Raw genomic sequence first — 18,905 nt, 5'->3', positions numbered from 1 at the left:
GGTCAAACAATTACAGGACACTTCTTGGTGGAGACGAGTGTGTATGTGAGACGTGTGTGTGTACGGTACGGGTGGATCCTTACCGTTGGCTTCGACTCACACAGCTCCCTCCAGACTAGGAAAAGTTAAGGGAGTGATACGTGATATAAATTTTGCATTGATAGTAAGTCTCCAGTGCATGTTTAAATATGTGTGATCTTGCATCTACATGCTTGCAGCAGGAGAGGGAAGTGACATAATGTAGCAGTGAATAGCAGGGCAAATTTGCATGCAAGACATGATTTGGACCAGCACACACAAATGCATGCGTGCACACACACACACACACACACACATACACAAGCTCTCTACAGCAACCCCTTTTCTTCTAAAACACACACTAAGACGCACACACTGACCCAGAGAAAAGCAGGGGATTCCAATCCGTCACAGAGATGACATCACAGCCTGCAAGTAATAAAAAACCGCCAAACAAGGGAGTCCCCACTTCCCCTCCCTCCTACACATCCCACAGAGAGAGGGAGAGAGAGGGAGAGGGAGAGAGAGAGGGAGAGGGAGAGGGAGAGAGAGAGGGAGAGGGAGAGGGAGAGAGCGCTGGGGCTCTCATTAGTTAACAGAGAGAAAAAGGAGAGTCCATTTTAAGGGGTCCACACGCACAAACGCACTCTAGTGTCTCCATAGAGACAGGCTCTGCTTCCCCAGCTTGGAGAGGAAATGCCAAACTCAGTGTTCCACTAGAAATACACACACACACACACACACACACACACACAGCTCTTTTTTGAGCCTCTGTCCGGCCTGACGGAAAAACCTCTCATCTTATCACCCTGCTACCTCCTTCTGTCCATTCTTTCCTCTTCCTGTCCTTTGCAGATTTTCCTCTCCTCTCCTTTCCACTTCCACTCTCCCCCCATTCCTCCCTCCCTCTCTCTCGCCCTCTGTCTCTCTCTCTCTCTCTCTCTCTGTCTCAGTCTCTTGCCCTCCCCTCTCAGTGGTAAGTTCATTGAAGTAGACAACAGAGGTAAGTACTCTCTTCCGCTCTGTGCTCGTTGCTTTAAGCTCGCTGTAACTTTCAGTCTCTGTGTGTTTTCCCACAGTAGACAAAGGTTAGGTTTACTATCACTGCTGCAGAAAAAACAGATGTGTGTATCTGTGTGTGTGTGAGTGTGTGTGTGTGTGTGTGTGTGTGTTGTTTGTGCAGTACTGAAATGTGTACAGTACTCTAAAGTCCGGTCTGTTTCTACAAGGTTTATGTGTGCCTCTGCAGGCTGTCATGTGCACCTAGACAGAGTCTGCCGTTTTACTTATCCTGGTTATATTCAAACAACCATGTGTGTTTAAGTGAGTGTGTTTGGATAGAGTTGGTATCTGTAAACGCCCTTTTTTGTCCTTTTATAAACACTGAACATATGATCTGATGTATTGTGTGTGTGCTTGTGTGCGCATGTGTGTGTTTTGTTTAAATCCCTGGAGTAATCTCTGGAATTTCAATGAGTACTTAAGAAGAAATTGGAGAAATTGTTGATTAAATAATTAAATCCTACCTATAACACAATGTGGTAATCAATATATATATATATATATATATATATCTGTTAGCTAACACTGACACTCAAGCATTAATCAGAATTTAGGCCAGCATTCATCTTTTTGATTGAATCCAACCGCTCCTTTGTTATGTACACACTCATTTTCATAATAATGACTGTGAAGCCTGTTTCTTTTTTCATCATCTTCCAAAGAGGAAATCTTGTTGATCTTTCAGCATTAGCTGAGTACTTTGGTGGAATTCCCTCTCAAACGCGTGGCTGAAATAACAACATCGCCCCCTCGAGAATCAGTGAACAGCTTGGCTTGAGTTCAGACATTCCAAATCAGAAATCCATCTGTAGTCCTTGGTTACAAAACAACACAATTAAACTCTCTCTGCAACACCCCGGAGAGGGGTCATACATTAAAGAACACTAGCTGTGACATCACCCACATCTGGACGCAAGACGCACTAACACTCCCCCCCTTTTTCCTCTTTTTTGTCCCCATCTTCCCCCGTTTCGGCTCCGGCTACCCCTCTCACTCACTGCTTCCTGTCTGTCTCTTTTTCCCGCCCACGCTCTCAGAGATGAAAGAGAAGAACCCCTGGCACATGCCTGTGACCATCATCATCACTGTGATTGGTGTCATAGCGATTGTTGCCCTGGTGACGGTAGCAGTTTTGCAGAACAGGCCCCTCCCACAAAAGTACAAGGTATGGTAGAGGAATAACGTTAAACTGTTGTGGCCTGTTCACTTTGTCACAGTGGCATCTGTGTGCAAAGTCCACAGGCTAAATATGGTCTCTCACGTCAATATGGCCTCAACCTTTACGACTGCTTCAGGGAATTAACTACCAAATAAGGCCAGTGAGTGTTGATAAGAATTTTGAATCACCAAGTTAGTCAAACGCAGGCCCAGTTTTCAGCTGAACAGAGTTTAAGGTGCTGTTTAATAAAGCAGTTAATCTATATTTTCTGGGGTCTTTTAAATCATTTCACTGAATGTTTACATTTTGAAGGGTTGTCTGATTTACATCCTCTAGCGCTGAACTGGTTTTCCCTCACTTCTGTCTCCTCTCCAGTATGGGATTGTGCTGGACGCTGGTTCCTCCCACACAGCTCTGTACATCTATGAGTGGCCAGCAGAGAAGGATAACAACACTGGAAGAGCTGAACAGAAGCATTCATGCAAAGTCAAAGGTAAACGGTGTAACACGCATCAAAAACATAACCCACATGTGCACATGCACAACCACAGAAGTACTTACATGTAATGCATACTTGTTCAAATATTTAAGAAAAATTCCATTTGTGTGCACATATTTCCTCTCACGGTAATTATTCTTGTGCTTTTAAAAAACATATTGAAGAACAAACCTAAGCTGAAACTTACATATTTGTAAACGTTTGAGGAATTAACTGCCCGTTTTCCAAAGGTGACAGAGTCGACTTATAATGAAACAAATAAAAGCAAAATACACTCACAATCAAGAAACTAGAAGTCTTTAAAAAAAAAATGTGGTATGTTTTCTTTGATCAAAACTATTAATCAATTCTCAATAAAGTTTCAGATGAATTTTGATCAAGGGCCTGTTTGTTACCAGATACTTACTTAACAAATACTATTAATATTAATATTAATTACATCATCAGCAGCAGTCTTAATTGCTCATTATAACAACAAAAAGCCCTTTACAATCTACAGCTGGCTTTCTCACTGTGTGATAAGAGTAAGAAAGTCATAAGTAAAGTAATAAAGAGGCCTCGGGTTTGGCTTTCTTAAAGATTGTCCAAATGTTTTCAAGCTGTAAATGATAAGTTCTTCACACGAAGCTTCCAGTCTTGTTTTCTTTTGTTTTTTTACAGCAGTTAAATGGCAAAGTGTTGTGTTGGATTGTCTTTACTGACGACTTGAGTTTGCAAATTAAAGTCTGGAAGTGGTTACACACATGCCAAATACATCCTGAAAACATTTAAAGCCAGATGTTTTTGTAAATATAAAGAAACAGCCAGATAGCAGTTAGTTTATATTTCCGTATTTGCTTTTAAGTACATAAAGTGAGGACGTAACTGAGCCACAAAAAAACAAAAATACAAACCACAGTATGTTTTTTATTTTTTTTATTTTTTTTAACAAAGTAGACAAACCATGTCCATGATTAAGAGTTCAGTCCGGTTAGGCTTTTTCAAAAAATCTTTGGACAAACCCTGATTAGTTTACCCCACTCTAGTCTTTATTTGAGAGTTAAGCTAATCAACAGCTGGATGTAGAATCATGTCACACAGGAGTGCATGTCATTCGCTCATCCTTTAAAATGGTGTTTGGGGGAGGTGCTTTACAACTAAGTATACAACCGGCAATCAATCGGTAACATAAGAGGCGCACAATATAAGCATCTATTGTCTTACCTTACACAGATCATTTAAAATGACACAGAAGCATCAGTGATCTGAGCTGTGTTATTAAGTATTCAGTGTCCCCCCCTTCAAATATTAGGGATGTGGACACATTCATACAGGCATTGCAAGGTTTATGTTACCATAACTCCAAACTACTTTTTTACAATATATTCTTTTGTACACTAATACTGTAAAGCCATTAAAAACAACACCTTCTAAAAAATAAAACACACTGTCCCTGTCTTGTAGGCACACATTTGTAAAGTCAAGTTTTCATTTTCCTGAGACTAGCAGGAAATTCTAAAAGCCTCAACCTCAGGGCATCTTTTAAATGAAACAGCTGTTCCTGCAGAGCTATAAAAGCACATTTCAACTCACAATTGAATATACACATCTATCAGACTTACTCCCTCTGTGAGATTCTCGTATGTAATTTGATTCAAAAAACTGCTTTTTTTTACCTATCAGAGCACAGTCTGTGTGTGCTGGCCTCTCTCTTCATGTAATCTACTTTGCTTATCAAAGTTTAAAGTGGGGCACTTTCATAGCAGCAGACAGTGGATTCCCACGGATAATAGGATCAACATACTTCTCTGACTGGGGTTTGCTTTAAAGCTGCAGTGCAGATGTTCTACTGAGCCAATGCTTTTTGTGAAGCTTTATGTTTTTTGAGAAGTTTTTGGTTGTGCAACATATCAGATGAAGAAAGTCTTGACCTTATAGAGTCATTTATTTCTGTGATTTGAGTCAGAAACTGAAAAAAACAGCAGACATTTCCTTTAACCCATGCAGGAAGAGGAAGTGAGAGGTTAAAACTGACACCAGAGTAGGTAGAAGGTGCATGTTCATGCTGGATATCTATTCAGGGCTACATCTGGCTATAATGTACCCTCTGGGAGACTCAGATAAATTAAGTCAAGTACTTGCTTCAGGTGGAGTACATCAGACACGCTTACAGAAAGCAGATAACTTGATAACATCTCCACCAAACTTTCTACTCAACAGCGAACTTCTTTGCCAGTTCTTACATTTTGTACAGATCACCTTCAATTCTCAAGCGTGGCCAGCATCTCTGATTGTTTTTCTATACAGTCATTTTGGCTGAATTGCTTCTTCATCTTTTTTTTGCACATTTCGCAGGTCCAGGTATCTCCAGCTATGCCTCAGCTCCACTGAAAGCCGGGGAGTCTCTGAGAGCATGCATGCAGGAGGCCGAGCAGTGGGTCCCTGAAAGAAGACACCGCGAAACCCCTCTTTACCTGGGGGCCACCGCTGGAATGAGACTGTTAAAGTACGGCACACGTTTACACCGACGTCCCCGTAGTAAAGCATACATCTTTCACAAGCATTCCTTTCCTTGCTTACTCTAGTGTACACTAAGTCTCGACAGTGATATGTGTTTCCACTAGCAGCCAAAGTGCTGTTGTCTGTAGCCTTTTCTGTCCGCCTATTTTGTGATTTATCTCCACATGAACTAAACTGCCAGAGCAGCGAATACGTTGCTGTCATATCCATTATATACGACACAGTCTGTCTATTATTTATGGGCTGCTGTATTGATTTGAATTATGGATGTGAATCACTCTAATGAATTTGTGTTGTGTGTGCAGTATGGAGAATAGCACAGCGTCAGACGGGGTCTTCAGAGCTGTGGAAGGAGCCCTGCAAAAGGCCCCCTTCTCCTTTCAAGGAGCAAGAATACTGAGCGGACAGGAGGAGGGCGCCTTCGGCTGGGTCACAGTCAACTACTTGGATGACCGCCTTAAACAGGTACAAGCAACTTTGACCACTTTTGGATAGAGTCATCCAATACCAATACCAGGATTGTTAATCGTTACAGTATTGATATCTGGATCAGTATCAATACACATATCAGCTCAGTTGATACCACAGCTACATACTTCAAGGGGTTTAATGTTTTTTCTGCTGTTTTTAATGAAACACCAAAAGAGGAATGTGATCGCTGATCCTTGCAACGGTGCCCAAAAACAATTACAAAGTCGATATCGGCCTCCAATACAGCCTTAAATGGGCAGTAAACAAAACAACCAGAGTGAGGTGCTAGCAGAAAGTGGAACGTTAGTCAAAGCTAACACTAACTGTTTTACCAACAATATTATCTTTGTTGTATTTGTCAGTCTAGTATGGGAGGAGTATCAGCCAATACTCAAGTCAAGGCGTAATTGTCGAGGAGAGATTAGTATCAAGACATTGCTTCTTTTAGATTCTGATTTAGGAATACATGTCAGTCAGTTTGTTCCTGCTGTGCACTGAATTCAATGCCTTTTGTCCCTGCCGCAGGGTTTGGAAACCACAGGCGCCCTTGACCTTGGCGGGGCCTCCACTCAGATTAGCTTCATATCTGATAAATTTGACGGGTCAGAGTCACAGAGCAACTCCGTGGCCTTCCGACTCTATGGAAACGACTACAACCTTTACACCCACAGCTTCCTGTGTTACGGGAAAGACCAAGCACTGCGATTGACGCTGGCACACCAGACACAGGTAAATATAGATATTTTTCCGTTTTAACTTTGACAGACTATTTAGATTAGATTTAGATCTAATACGAGGTCTGAGACATAATCATTATGAGAGATATGATTCATTGAAACAATATTGACTTTACATCTAATTAGCTTCCTCTCTCTGTGACTTACACCTCTTTATCTCTCTCTCTATCTCCTAGTCAGGTTCAAACTTAATATCAGATCCTTGTTTCAACCCTGGCTACAATTCAACAAAGAACTACTCAGCCCTCTATGACAGCCCCTGCGTGTCGAACAGGAAACCCCAAGGAGCACCTCAGTCCTTTATTCAAGAGGGGAAAGGAAACTTCCTACAATGCCAGGAAATGGTCAAAAATGTTTTCAACTTTACCCACTGTAAATACAGCCAATGCTCCTTCAATGGGGTCTTCCAGCCGCTTCTGCAGGGGCCATTTGGGGTAATATGACATAGCTGTTGTTGTCTACTGTATGAACTATTACCTTTTTTGCTCTTTTCCGTCAATTTTTTACGACATTTTTGGAAAACTGTTAACTTGTCTAATGGAATTTTTTTTTTATCTTGGGGATTTACTTTTAGCCGTGCATACAGACTGATGTTGTAAGTTATATGCAACCTAATGCAAGCACAACTTCCTCTTTCCTTTGTTGAAACACTTTCTTGAAACATTCAGTGTTGTTGTGATATTTACACATATCCAGGGTTTGGTTCATAATGTTTAACAGTGGTAAAACCATTCCCAATATCGTTTTCCTTTGATCAAAAATGTAGGATTTTCCTTTGTACAAGTTCCGTAGCTGGTTGCAAAACACACAGGGTTGCCTTAAGGTAAGAGGCATGTGTCAAAAAGTGCAGTAAAAACCCTTATTGAGAATAAGAAGAATGCTACCACTGAAATCTAAAATAGTTCAGTAGAGTTCTTCTGATGTTGATACCAGTATCGTTATTGCCTCTGATGGTGTCCAGAATGTAGTTAGTTTTCTTCAAGTTCATTTTCACCCTGGATTATTACCCTGAAAAGTACTTTTAATTCTTAGCACTTTCATTTAATATCTTATAATTGATCACTATATCTTTATTTTTTTACTCTTGCTTGTATAGGAGGGGTACTCTGTTTTGGTCAATTAACAAGTCTAGGTATTAGCAAGGAAAAGTGGTCTCCAAAAATCTAAATATAGTATGTCTCAAATGTCTTCATGGGAAAAAATGCTAAATTCCAATAAGAGTATAATTTGCAATACTGATAATGTTGTTCCTATAAGAAAAAATATGTTGCTAATCTTTGCATGATCTGAGTGAACTCACTGTTATTATATCCTAGTCTCACATCTACGTTTAAGCCACAGACAAATAAAGTCTGAGTCAGGGAGGTCAGCAAAACCCATCTGCGTCAAACTGTTAGAACAAAGTATCATTTATTTATAAACTGATTTCCTCATGTATATCTTATGCTTAGTATACTAGACAAGTTAATGTCTTTTCGACTCATCCTTTCCTCTCCTCTTATCTCTCTGTAGGCTTTCTCCGCTTACTACTTTGTGATGAACTTCCTCAACCTGACAGACACAACCATCCCTCTGGAAACTGTCAAGCAAAAGCTAGCAAGCTACTGTGCTACTCCTTGGAGTCAGGTCAGCGCATATAGGGCATTTAAAACATTTCATACCTATCTACTTTCCTGTCTTTCCCATATCCTGCAGTCTGCCAGTACTTTACATTAACTTTATCACTGCATGTTCTTGAACAGATAATGCAGCAGCATCCCGACGTTAAAGTGAAGTATCTGGCTGAGTACTGTTTCTCTGGCACGTACATCCTCACTCTGCTAACAGAAGGATACAACTTCACCTCAGAGAGCTACTCGGATATTAAATTCATCAAAAAGGTCAGTAGATCACTGTCCACTCCTTTCCTGTCTAAAACACCCAATAGCCCAGACTTCCTGATTTCAATCATATCATTTTGGCCAGTTAAAGTTCCAAGCATGTAATCTGATTTGACAAGAGGCACTCAATGAGTGTGGCTAGTGTACAACAGCACCAGGACTTTTAACTACAGTATCACCCTGCTTAGGTTTTCAGAATCAGGTAAATTTACATTTCAGCAAGCATATGGTTTTTGTTTACATCCATTTTTCTCTGAGTCCGCCAAAGAAGTGGTAAACAGGATGTTTTTTTTCAGTGTTTGCATTTAATTTGCTCTGAAAAAAGTTGTGGAGGTGGCTGTGTTGGGGGAGCCAAATGGATGATTAACAAAAAATAATTCATTTTGTGATTTTTTTACTATTTGCAACCTTTAAAACCTGCTGTGTTAAAGGAATGCCATACTGGAGATTGCACTGCAGTGCTGAATATAAGCAAGGCTATGATTATCCTCGTCTGAATTACAGACGGTCTGAAATTAAGTACAACAATCCCTCCTGTGTGATATTGTTTAATAAATCACATCCATATGTTCTACTTCTATCTTTGTGATGACCTGCTTGAGATAAAAAAGTTTGATAAGCTGTGAGGTGTATTGCTTAAGGTTGACTGTCTCTGATACTTAGCCTCAGCATTTTTTTGTCCAACTACTGATATCCTGGGTGACCACCCAGCACTTAAAACACATACTTTAACAGCATCTCCAGCCGCTGCAAAGATTGTAATGGATTGCCCAACTAAAGCACAAACTACATTATCCATCAAGTACTGGCTCAGTCTAGAAAACCTTTAAGCAATCTTATCAGTAAAAATCAAAGAATTCCAAGACACCTGATACACATTTCCTCAGTTTGGTCGAAGACACTGGGGTTAAGGAATTGACCGTTAAAGTAAATGGTAATGTGGTTATTTCTTTCAGAAAAGACAGTGTTTTTTGAGCTTTTGAAGAATCCAAACAGCTACAATGATGCTGCTGATGGACCGCCATCAAACAAATGTTGGTTTCCTGCTTTAAAATCAAGACACAAAATCAAGTGGCACATACAACTTTTCAAAACTATCTGCCAATGTCTTAAAATGCACCAAAAGCCTCATTCACATACCAGCTGTCTAACACTACTGTATATGCCTTAAGAACATTTAGCAAGATATGACCAGATTTATTCCAATAATTGTTGCAATCAATCAATTCCAATCTTAGCTGTAACTTGATTGTAGTGAGTAAAAAGGATTCCCTCACAGTTGGCCTTCATTGGGATTTTCCAAAGTAGAAAAGGCAGTTTGCAATCTGCCTCCTCTCCACTGACTCAACATCGCGCCATTTTTCTTTCACAAGGAGGAGCCAGGAAATGGGACCACCATCCGTGTGATTAATGTTCAACCTTTTCTTCCTCCTAGACACAGCAGCCCCACAAATATATCATCAGCGTGGGGGAAATAAATGAACTCTATCTATGGATAGCAATGCTCGACATGCAAGCCAAATAATTCCATGTTACTGAAAACTAGGAAGAACTGCAATTAACAACAGAAGTGTGCCTTAATAATGGTATTAAACAATATAAACACTTAGGTTTAGATTTTTTATTTACAATCTTCCCTTAGTCCTTACACCCCCAACAATGATGAATGATATTGACAACTCATTTTTTATAATTTCCACAAGACAGCAGCAAAATAACCAATATTATCTGCTGCTAGAGATCTGTTGATGAAATTAGGGGGAAATTAGACCAACAAAAATGGAAACAACATTGTGAGAAAATATCACGAGGCCACTTCAGTAATCCGACATATCTGTAGTAGTAGTAGCCTAACTTAACCAATGTAAATAAACATTGGAAATTATGTCAGCAATCCCATTAAATTATAGCCTATTCAACATATGTGAAGTTGCATGCAAGAACATCTGCAATTGTTTTAGAGTAGGCCTAATTATATATCTTAAAGCTTAATGAAAGTTTCAGCAAGCATCAATATCTAATTTAAGGCAGTACAGGCAAAACTAGTTTACAGGCACATCTGGCATTAAATACTGCTAGCATTGATTGACAGCTCTGTAGCAATGGACTTACCTGTAGTAGCCTGTAGCTTGTCCATGGGCGGTTCTAGGCAGGGGCCAACAGGGGCCAGTGCCCCTGTCACACTGAGCTTGGTCCCCCCTGTGGCCACCCCTCCAAAAGGAAGAGCCCCCCCCTAATAACACATACACAGTATTTGACTCAACAACCGGACTCACAATCTAGCATTAAATACTCTTACTGAAACAAATATAAATCATGGTATTTTATGATGTGTGCTATTATTTGGCATAATAAATATATTTATTTTAAAGCGATCATCTTTGTCTATTTTTCACCTGGGTTTAATGTTCCCCTCTTACAAAACAAATGGCCCCAGTTTGGCCCCCTCAGTAAAAGTGGTCTAGAACCGCCACTGAGCTTGTCCCTGGGCACAATGACAGAGAAGTTTTTTTTTTTGTGATGAACAGCAATAAAAGTCCTTTAGGTAACTCTGTGAAACTTCACTTTTTATGAGCGGGCTCATAATTTAAACGCAGGAAGTCTTCCGGAGCGGCGGCGTCCAGGTGGATATCATCGGAGAAGGGAGCATTTTCCAGTTGTAAAAGCGTCAATGAACGTCATTGGACTCTCTTGGTTGGTTGCTAAGGGCTGTTGTTAGGCTTGTGACGGCGTCAAAAGTGTCAAGTAAACGTTGAAAAGTATCTTTATCTAACAGTGGAAGTAGGCTATCTTGTTTTGTCCGTGACTGTATGGGGTATCATATGTCAATACAGTTGGGGTGAAGCATTCTGAATCGGACTATAAAAAATGAGTAAGGCCAATAATAATCCTCCTACAACTTAAATAATTAATTAAAAAGCCATACTCTGGTATAAATAGCCATTATACTGGTCTGGCATTTACTCTGTATTTTTTTTCTACCTGTGCTTGTGTGCAGATAAAAGGCAGTGATGCAGGCTGGACTCTGGGCTACATGTTAAATCTGACCAACATGATTCCAGCTGAGGCTCCTGACTCCCCCCCTCTACCCCACGCCGGCTACGTCTCCATAGTCACCATTATGGCAATACTGCTCTTGATCCTCTTCATCATTAGTCTGCGTCCTCTGTGGCCCCGCTGCTCCAAACAGCCCCAGATCGTATAAACACACAGATACATATACATATAGGTTGAGTTGAGAAGGGGAATATCTGTGAGAGCCTGTTAGTGTGAAGGTGACGGCTTTACTCCCAATTTGTGAAACAATAGACGACTATACACTTTCCAGCCTCTGTGGGGAGGTCGAAGGTCAAAAGTCTGCTGCACAACAACAGTCCCATAGCTCATGTGGATTCAAGGACATTTCAGAAGGACAAAAACTATCTCTCTCAGAGGAGTGAGTTCTGCTTCTCTGGTTGAAGGACATTCTCTGTGTTTGTTTGTGTGTATGCGTGAGTCTGAACGTGTGAATGTGAACGCCTGCTTGATTGTGTGTACCCACATCAGTCTGCATGTTGGTGTCTTGAATTATTATGTGAATATGTTAATGTATAAATAAAATAACCCAAGTTTATATAAAAGTTTGATATGCTTGTCATGAGTATATTTTTTAGGAAATACAATCAGGTGTCTGAAGTTTAATGTTGCTTGATTTGATTGCACTTTATTCAGAGAGTTGACTTGATTTAATTACAATTGCTATAATAAAGTTCTGATTTTTATTAATTCCTTAAAATATACAAAACAACAATGAAAATAACAAAAAAATATATATTTGGAAGACATACCTTGAATTTGCACCTAGTTTTTAAGCTGTTTTTGCTCGCTATCTACAAAATCCTGACATAAAACAAACACTTTATACATCACAATCCGCTTAACACTCCTGTAACTGGGACAGCTCTGCCAAAATGTAGCCTAATAAAAAGTGCAACATGTAACAGCATGCTCCCCCACCTTCAGGTGTAACAATAACATGTTCTTGCAGTGTAATTATTGAAGGAAAAAAAATATCCTTTAAGAAGCATGAGAGATTCATTTTTACCAAGGAATCCCACGTAATCTATCCGTTCAGAATAGAAAATGAAAGTGCTGCCCTCTAGTGGAAGATGTGTAAATATTGCACTATGATTATCCCAATGCCTAACATTCAGATACCAGTGTATCAGCTAAACAGCCCTGAATGAAACCCTAAGTTTATGAAGGTTATAATGTCATAATGTACATGTTATTGTAAAAGGTGAAGTTTTTGTCTGAATTGAATTGGAGGTTTGATTCAGCTGTATAGTCAAAATGACACCTTTCTATTACCTTTGTCTCAGAAGTTCTTATCAATGATAATAGAATAAATAAAAGAAATTAGGGGTGAGACAAAATATTGATCAGCAACATGGCTCGTGTGATACAATTATAGAATCACTGGTGATACCTCAGATACCAATATTTTTGATAAATTACAAAAAGAAACAGTGTTCTTATCAGATTTCCCTGGAAATTTGACCCACCACTTCTCACAATGGCGCTTGACACCCATTTGATAACATGAATGGGGGTTACGCAAACAGAATCTATTGGCTAAAGAAGAAGTTGACAGCAGGATAAAAGAAGATGAAGAAGAAGAAGTAAAGTTTCAGACAATAGTGAAAGTTAAGAGGATGAAGTGTGTTAGGCAGTGAAACTGACAGCAAATTGCAGTGAATAAATACAGCAATCCTGCTCTTGACCTTCGTGAGGGGCATTTCATATTTTCAGTAAGTCAAATATTGTGATGTCATTACATGATCGTTCACATATTCATTGCAAAGTTCTTGTATCGTGATATTATAGTCATCACTGGCTATGTATCGAGTATTGTATCGTATTGCATTGTGTGTAACCCCCAGCGCATCGCTTAATATCTCTTTATGGTCAGATACAAACATTACAAGAACTGCAGCAAATTAATTATACAGTTGAATCACCACCTGTGTAAAAAAAAATAAACCATCATTTCCTCATATTTTAGGCTTCTTGGTTTGCGATAAGGCCTACCTTCTAGAATAAACTGAGTGTATTTCAACATTTAGGATAACAAGGTCAATAACCATGTTCATGGTTCAATGTTCATTTGATCTTCATCTTGGAATCCTTGCACGTGATGTGCAACAGACCAACAAACAGTAAGCCTAATTCTCCTGGTACCACTCTCCTGCTTCCAAGGAGGTAAATTTCCCATGCAAATACCCCGGTCGATTATATAATATGCATAGAGCGGGTGTGAAATCATCCAGGAGCAGACTGTGCCGCCTTGGGATTACAACGCCGAGTCGTTGGCAGGAAGAGGAACCTTGTGAGGTTTCCCTCCGTTTGGGGGCCCAGCCCTTCCTCTGTGTCACAGATCTAGGTCTTATCTACAGGGAATAACACAACAGGGGGAGAACAAGAAAACAAAGCCATCCTGATCCTGACAGTCTGTGGGTGGTTCCTGCTTTTAAGCCAAAGATGCCTGTTGGTGTTGGCACTGGAGAAAAGGAATCTATTTCAAAGTGATTAAGTGACTCAGATTAAATGCAGATAACCTAACAAAAATTGTGCTCAGGCTCCTAATATACTCATATATTCACTTTAAGGCGGCGGCATGTCTTTAGCAGTCACGAAGGAAGCATATTGTGAAATCCACTCAAGGAAATCCGTCACCTCAGTTTTCCATTAGCGGTAGACCCTAATGCTTGGGTGTAAGGTGTTGATTTGCTATCCTCCCGTAGAGAAGCAGCCTGGTCTGACACAGAAGGGATGACAGGTACGGGATCCGGCGTATCGGTCAGCTCGTCACTCAAGTGGTCCCTGCTGATGATGTTGGTGGTCTCAGAGTCCAGCTCCCGAACGTTTTCCTTGAAGAACCTCTGTCTGAGACGCTTCATCTGAGGAAGCTCACAACACGTCTCCAGAACGACCAGGACACACACCAGGCCCAGCAGCAGGTAGACTGGGAAAGCAAATAGCACATATTACACACAATGGCATCATGACTAAACAAAGACCAGGGCAGGGTGACTGGTTTAATCAAGGATTGGTCAGTGTGTAAAGGGTGGAGTGGCCAAGAGTTGTTGCTTTGTTAAACCTTTCCATTAAGAAAAACAAAAACATGACGATCCTGTAGGAGCACATTATTAATACTCAATGGGACAAAAGTTGTCTGTTAGTTGGCCCAACACTTTGATTGTCTGTATTTTGTTTTAGTACAAAGAAACAAATGTAAGAATGTCAGCAGGTTTGAACATGATGGCAAACAAATGAGCCTTTAAAATCACCACGTCCGCTCTGTCTTGATAGTAATTCGGCTTTTCCACTCTGCCTATTGCTGTGTGTCAGTTAAACTAAGCAGGTGACTTCCTGGGCTCTCCAGTAAATGTCTACATTTCAACACAACATGAAGACGCACTCAGGAAAACACTGAAACATGATCAACCCCAATCTCAAAACCCAAAATGGACAGAAATCAATGGTAGTAAATATTGTAAATGTAAACAGTTTATGTTTTGCTTCATTAAATCAGCTATTTAACGTGCTGACATCAAGTGAGCCGAGTAATTGCTTGAGGCAAAGCAAATTTCCCCCACATTGTGGAATCTTATGCGTCTCTTTGTATTTGAACATAGTCAACTTGAGTGTTTCCTGCCATGACTTCTAACTACAAAGTTCATTTGGATACAGCGAAAAATACAGCCTCAAAAAGCTTCAACAATGACGTTGCTATTCCTGGCTAAATAGCAGATAATTTTCCCCTTCTCATAAATAATTGAGTTGAGAAAATGGCAAGAAGTCCTTGGTTGAACCATTGCTCAATATGATGAGAAAAAGAACTCTCAAAACCATTTCTGAACCGTTTCTATCGAGTGCAATCAAAACTTGACAAATGCCTCAACTTTTAGAACTACAAATCTGTTCAGTAGCCTTAGCCAGCAGTATCTTCATCCTTCCACCCACCTGTAATTGACAGCCGGTAGAGTTGCGGATGTGGGTTGTCGTCTTTACTGTGCGTCTCTCCGGGAACATAATCCCCAAGGCCGATGGTTGTCAGAGAGATAAAACAGAAATATAGAGACTCCAGAAAGTCCCAGTCCTTTTCCAGGCTGTAAAATATCCAGGCAGGGATGATTAGGAGCAGCAGGGTCATGATGAGGGCTAAGCAGGTCGCGTGGATGGCGGCTAGCTTGGGCTTAGACATGGCCCATCGACGATGAAAGTAGTCCACTGGACGTCGAGTCACCACGACCATGATCCTCTGCACCACAACAGTGAGGAAGAAGAGGGTGACAGGAATACCCAAGATGGCGTAGAAGATGCAGAAGGCCTTCCCTTCATCTGAGAGAGGAACAGTGTGGCCATAACCTGAAAATACAGAAAAAACATGTAGTACAGTCTGAGTTCACTTTATTAATACAGCTGCTACGTTCCTGTCTCATAATGCTTACAGATGCAGTTAATAAATGCTGGAAGCTTCACTGCTGGTATAATGTTGTACTGCTTTTGTTGTAGCTGTGTATACATTACGTATATTTTTGTACACATATGAGTGAAACCTGTCTAATGTCTACAATCTGATTCATTCCAGGTTCCTGTAGCATGGCATGTTTTTTTTTTTCCATGCTTAAAGTCTAATTTGCTCCACTCTGATGACCACACCCACGGGTGGGACTCTGTGGTTTTGAAATATAAATAACACCTGAACTTTTTAAAGCATCTGATGCAGAGCACAGTCTGGCTCTAAATAGCCATTGGGCGTGAGAGCTCTCGTAGGGCAGCCACACGAGCCTCCATCAGCGGTGATTGTCTTGTCCCAATGTACAAGACATCTTTTGGTCCAGTCTGCTTTCTCTGCAAAGGGGGCAAAACGTTGGAGCTCTCTGCCCACTGGCATAAAATTAGAGAGCAACAGGAATGCTTTCAACAGAGGACTCAAACAATGCCTAAAATCAAAACAACGAGTGCTCACATGAAGAGCTTCTGACTGGTTTATCGTTTGATCATGCTGCCTTTGCTCTACGGTTCTATTTATGTATTCTCCCATTATTGTTTTTCTCTGTTTTATCGTTTTTTTCTCCCTATCTTAATTGTTTTCTTTTCAAAAGCCCCCTGTGGACAGGTGTTGAGAACTAGCATGCTTGCTAAAACACTTAAACAATGCATCTGGTTCGTCCAATGTATCTGTGATGTCCATGCCAAATAAAGTCTATTATTATCATAAATGCTGTGTTGTTTACAGCAAATAAATAAGTAGGCTGTATATTTGGGTGACATAGTGTTTTGAGTCTTTGTGCATCATATCTTTTTTTTTAAGACTCACTGGTTTCTTCTCAACTTTGCATAGCACATTGTAGATTAAAATGAACAAATCTTGTGATGCATACTTTTGTTGGATGAATATTTTCTACCATTTTTGAGATATCATTTTGTTTCTGAAACAAAATTTAAAAAGAAAAAACCAAGCCTTCTTCCAGTTAATGTCTGTAAAATGAGATGAGTTTTGAGCATAGACTGTTCCAAGAGATGTTTTTTTTCTGTCATTGACCATCTTTAAACACAGCTTTAAGCTTCACTGTGCATGACGTCAGAAGAAAATGACAGCTGTGTGTGTATATGTGGACAATTACAGGGCTATAATAAGAGGTGCGGTTCCTCCCCTGGAGCCACTTTGCTGCAGTGAATCTCTACACACAGAATAATAATTATCTAGGCTAAAAGGAGAAAAAAAACAGATGCTCATTAGAAAGCAGCGTGTCTTCATGTGAAAACACAAATCAGATCCGATTCATACTCAATCTTAAATCTATCAATAAATAATAAGCATAATGAATTATAGATCCAGTTTTAGTCCTGCCCTTCACAACCTGACTGAAGGGTGAAGGAATGTGGGGATTTTCTTTTATTTATAGGTTAAACTGCTCTATTTGTTCATGTACCTTCAAGGGCGTCAGTTCTCATTAAAACATTATAATTTCCCTCTCCAAACTTGCTTCTATTTCCCAAATAACTACGCCAAACGTCTACACTTACATGTTCTTTGATACTATGTTTGATTTGAATTCGTAGGGCTTCTTGACTTATGAGGGGAAAACTATCAATCCAAATTCAGACAGGGGTCACCACAGCTCACGCTTTGTGGGCACACCTGTGTCCCGGGCCTCACCTGTCGTCGTCACCACGGTGCTGGTGAAGAACAGTGAAGAGATAAAGTCCCAGTTATGGTTGCTGCTGTTACCCAGCACGGACACTCCATAGTTACTGGCCTCCAGCGCCCGGGCCAGCAGCTCGTCGAGGCGCTCGTCGGACACACAGGGGTTGCTGCTCAGGAAGTCCTGCCGGGCCTCGACCAGTTCCCGGCGAAGTTCATGCTCGTACGGCAGCTCGATGGCCGAGAAAATCGCTGCGCCGACTATGAGATAAAGGATATACCCAAAAACCAGGAGCGCAAAATTCAGCGCCGAATAGTTTCTCTCCACAAATCGAGAGAAACAACCCGAGGAACAAACGCGAGACATCCTTCAAGGTAAAGACAAAACGTGTGAAACACAAACATGTACTACACTAGTTCAAAAGAAAGTTGTTCTCTGCTGTAGATGGACTTGTCTTCCTCATTCTCCACATCTCAATGGAAGCAGGCACCGGTGACGTCACTCCCTCACCGCGCCAGGTAGAGAGTGCGTGTGTGTGTGTGTGTGTGTGTGTGTGTGTGTGTGTGTGTGTGTGTGTGTGTGTGTGTGTGTGCGCACCTGAGTGTGTGAAAGGAAACTTCACACCGGTTCAACAGGTTTTAATGTTTTGAGTCACTACAAAGGATTTATTTTCCCTGAGGCTCAAGGTCAGACCAGATTTATTTATGGACTAACTTGTTCCCCTCGTTTAAAATAGTTACAGTGAGAATTACTATGTAACAAAAGTAGAATTAGAAATTAAAAGGTCATAATAAAACACATAAATCTTTAGTCTGGCTTACTATTAGTTTTGCTCTTCCACAATGTTAAACACTGACTCAAACACAGTTTTTATTTCATCAAAACGTTACTGAGTAGCACTTTAGTACAATGTTATCACTCGGCTCGGATTATTTACATTATATGATACTTCTGATAGAACTAAAGAGAAAAATGATTGTTCTATTAACAAGACAGTTCCTTTAATGTCCAAAATTTAACAAACAAAACATTACATCAGCCATGCTTTACAGTTAATGAGTAAATGAGTAAATGTACTTTCACTTCCCTTTTTATCAGTAAAATTGACTTTTAATGACTTGTACTTGTTACTAAGTATTTCTATAGAATGCTTTTATTATTTTAGTCAAGAAGTTGTAAGAATATGAAATGATGTTAAGACTGCCTGAGCTTAACTTTTAACAACTTTAAATAACCATTTTCCACCTGTTCTGCTTTGACTGAGATGTAATTAGTACTTCTACCACTAGAGAGCGATACAGACCACATTTCCAGAGAGGAACATGAGCTGAAAAGTGGAGATAAAAAAAAAAGTATCATAAAATAATTATGATAAAAATAAGTAAA

At 40.2% G+C, this 18,905-nt stretch overlaps 2 protein-coding genes across 3 annotated transcripts; one reads left to right on the top strand and one right to left on the bottom strand.

Moving 5' to 3' along the window:
• The first annotated feature begins 590 nt into the window (after window positions 1-590).
• Window positions 591-11,951, top strand: entpd1 (ectonucleoside triphosphate diphosphohydrolase 1). 2 transcript variants are annotated; one of them, XM_020644713.3, is made up of 10 exons: window positions 591-1,021; window positions 2,118-2,245; window positions 2,615-2,732; window positions 5,073-5,223; window positions 5,543-5,702; window positions 6,234-6,437; window positions 6,622-6,879; window positions 7,958-8,071; window positions 8,188-8,325; window positions 11,324-11,951. In XM_020644713.3, the coding sequence occupies exons 2-10, from the start codon at window positions 2,120-2,122 to the stop codon at window positions 11,528-11,530; spliced, it is 1,476 nt and encodes a 491-aa protein (XP_020500369.2). In that variant the 5' UTR covers window positions 591-1,021; window positions 2,118-2,119; the 3' UTR covers window positions 11,531-11,951. The 2 variants fall into 2 exon arrangements, with proteins under 2 accessions (XP_020500369.2, XP_065805515.1); XM_065949443.1 differs by lacking the exon at window positions 591-1,021 and having other exon boundaries at window positions 1,620-2,245.
• A 118-nt stretch (window positions 11,952-12,069) lies between these two features.
• On the bottom strand, window positions 12,070-18,008 carry LOC109992191 (potassium channel subfamily K member 1). The gene is made up of 3 exons (XM_020644714.3): window positions 17,534-18,008; window positions 15,331-15,735; window positions 12,070-14,329 (listed from the first exon to the last, which is right to left on the bottom strand). The coding sequence occupies exons 1-3, from the start codon at window positions 17,883-17,885 to the stop codon at window positions 14,037-14,039; spliced, it is 1,050 nt and encodes a 349-aa protein (XP_020500370.2). The 5' UTR covers window positions 17,886-18,008; the 3' UTR covers window positions 12,070-14,036.
• Window positions 18,009-18,905: the final 897 nt, after the last annotated feature.

The sequence above is a fragment of the Labrus bergylta genome, chromosome 21, assembly GCF_963930695.1.
Source record: "Labrus bergylta chromosome 21, fLabBer1.1, whole genome shotgun sequence".
NCBI lineage: Eukaryota > Metazoa > Chordata > Actinopteri > Labriformes > Labridae > Labrus > Labrus bergylta.
The sequence above is the reverse complement of the archived record's forward strand: the minus strand, read 5'-3'. Positions and strand labels throughout refer to the sequence as shown.

What these genes read in the sequence shown, in the direction of transcription:
- LOC109992191 (XM_020644714.3), bottom strand. Translation starts at nt 17,885, where the DNA reads ATGTCTCGCGTTTGTTCCTCGGGTTGTTTCTCTCGATTTGTGGAGAGA. An exon ending in CACCGTGGTGACGACGACAG is followed by an intron (nt 15,736 to 17,533) that starts GTGAGGCCCGGG and finishes CTGTATTTTCAG; the next exon opens with GTTATGGCCACACTGTTCCT. An exon ending in CTACCGGCTGTCAATTACAG is followed by an intron (nt 14,330 to 15,330) that starts GTGGGTGGAAGG and finishes TTGCTTTCCCAG; the next exon opens with TCTACCTGCTGCTGGGCCTG.
- entpd1 (XM_020644713.3), top strand. Translation starts at nt 2,120, where the DNA reads ATGAAAGAGAAGAACCCCTGGCACATGCCTGTGACCATCATCATCACT. An exon ending in TGGATGACCGCCTTAAACAG is followed by an intron (nt 5,703 to 6,233) that starts GTACAAGCAACT and finishes TCCCTGCCGCAG; the next exon opens with GGTTTGGAAACCACAGGCGC. An exon ending in CGCTGGCACACCAGACACAG is followed by an intron (nt 6,438 to 6,621) that starts GTAAATATAGAT and finishes TCTATCTCCTAG; the next exon opens with TCAGGTTCAAACTTAATATC.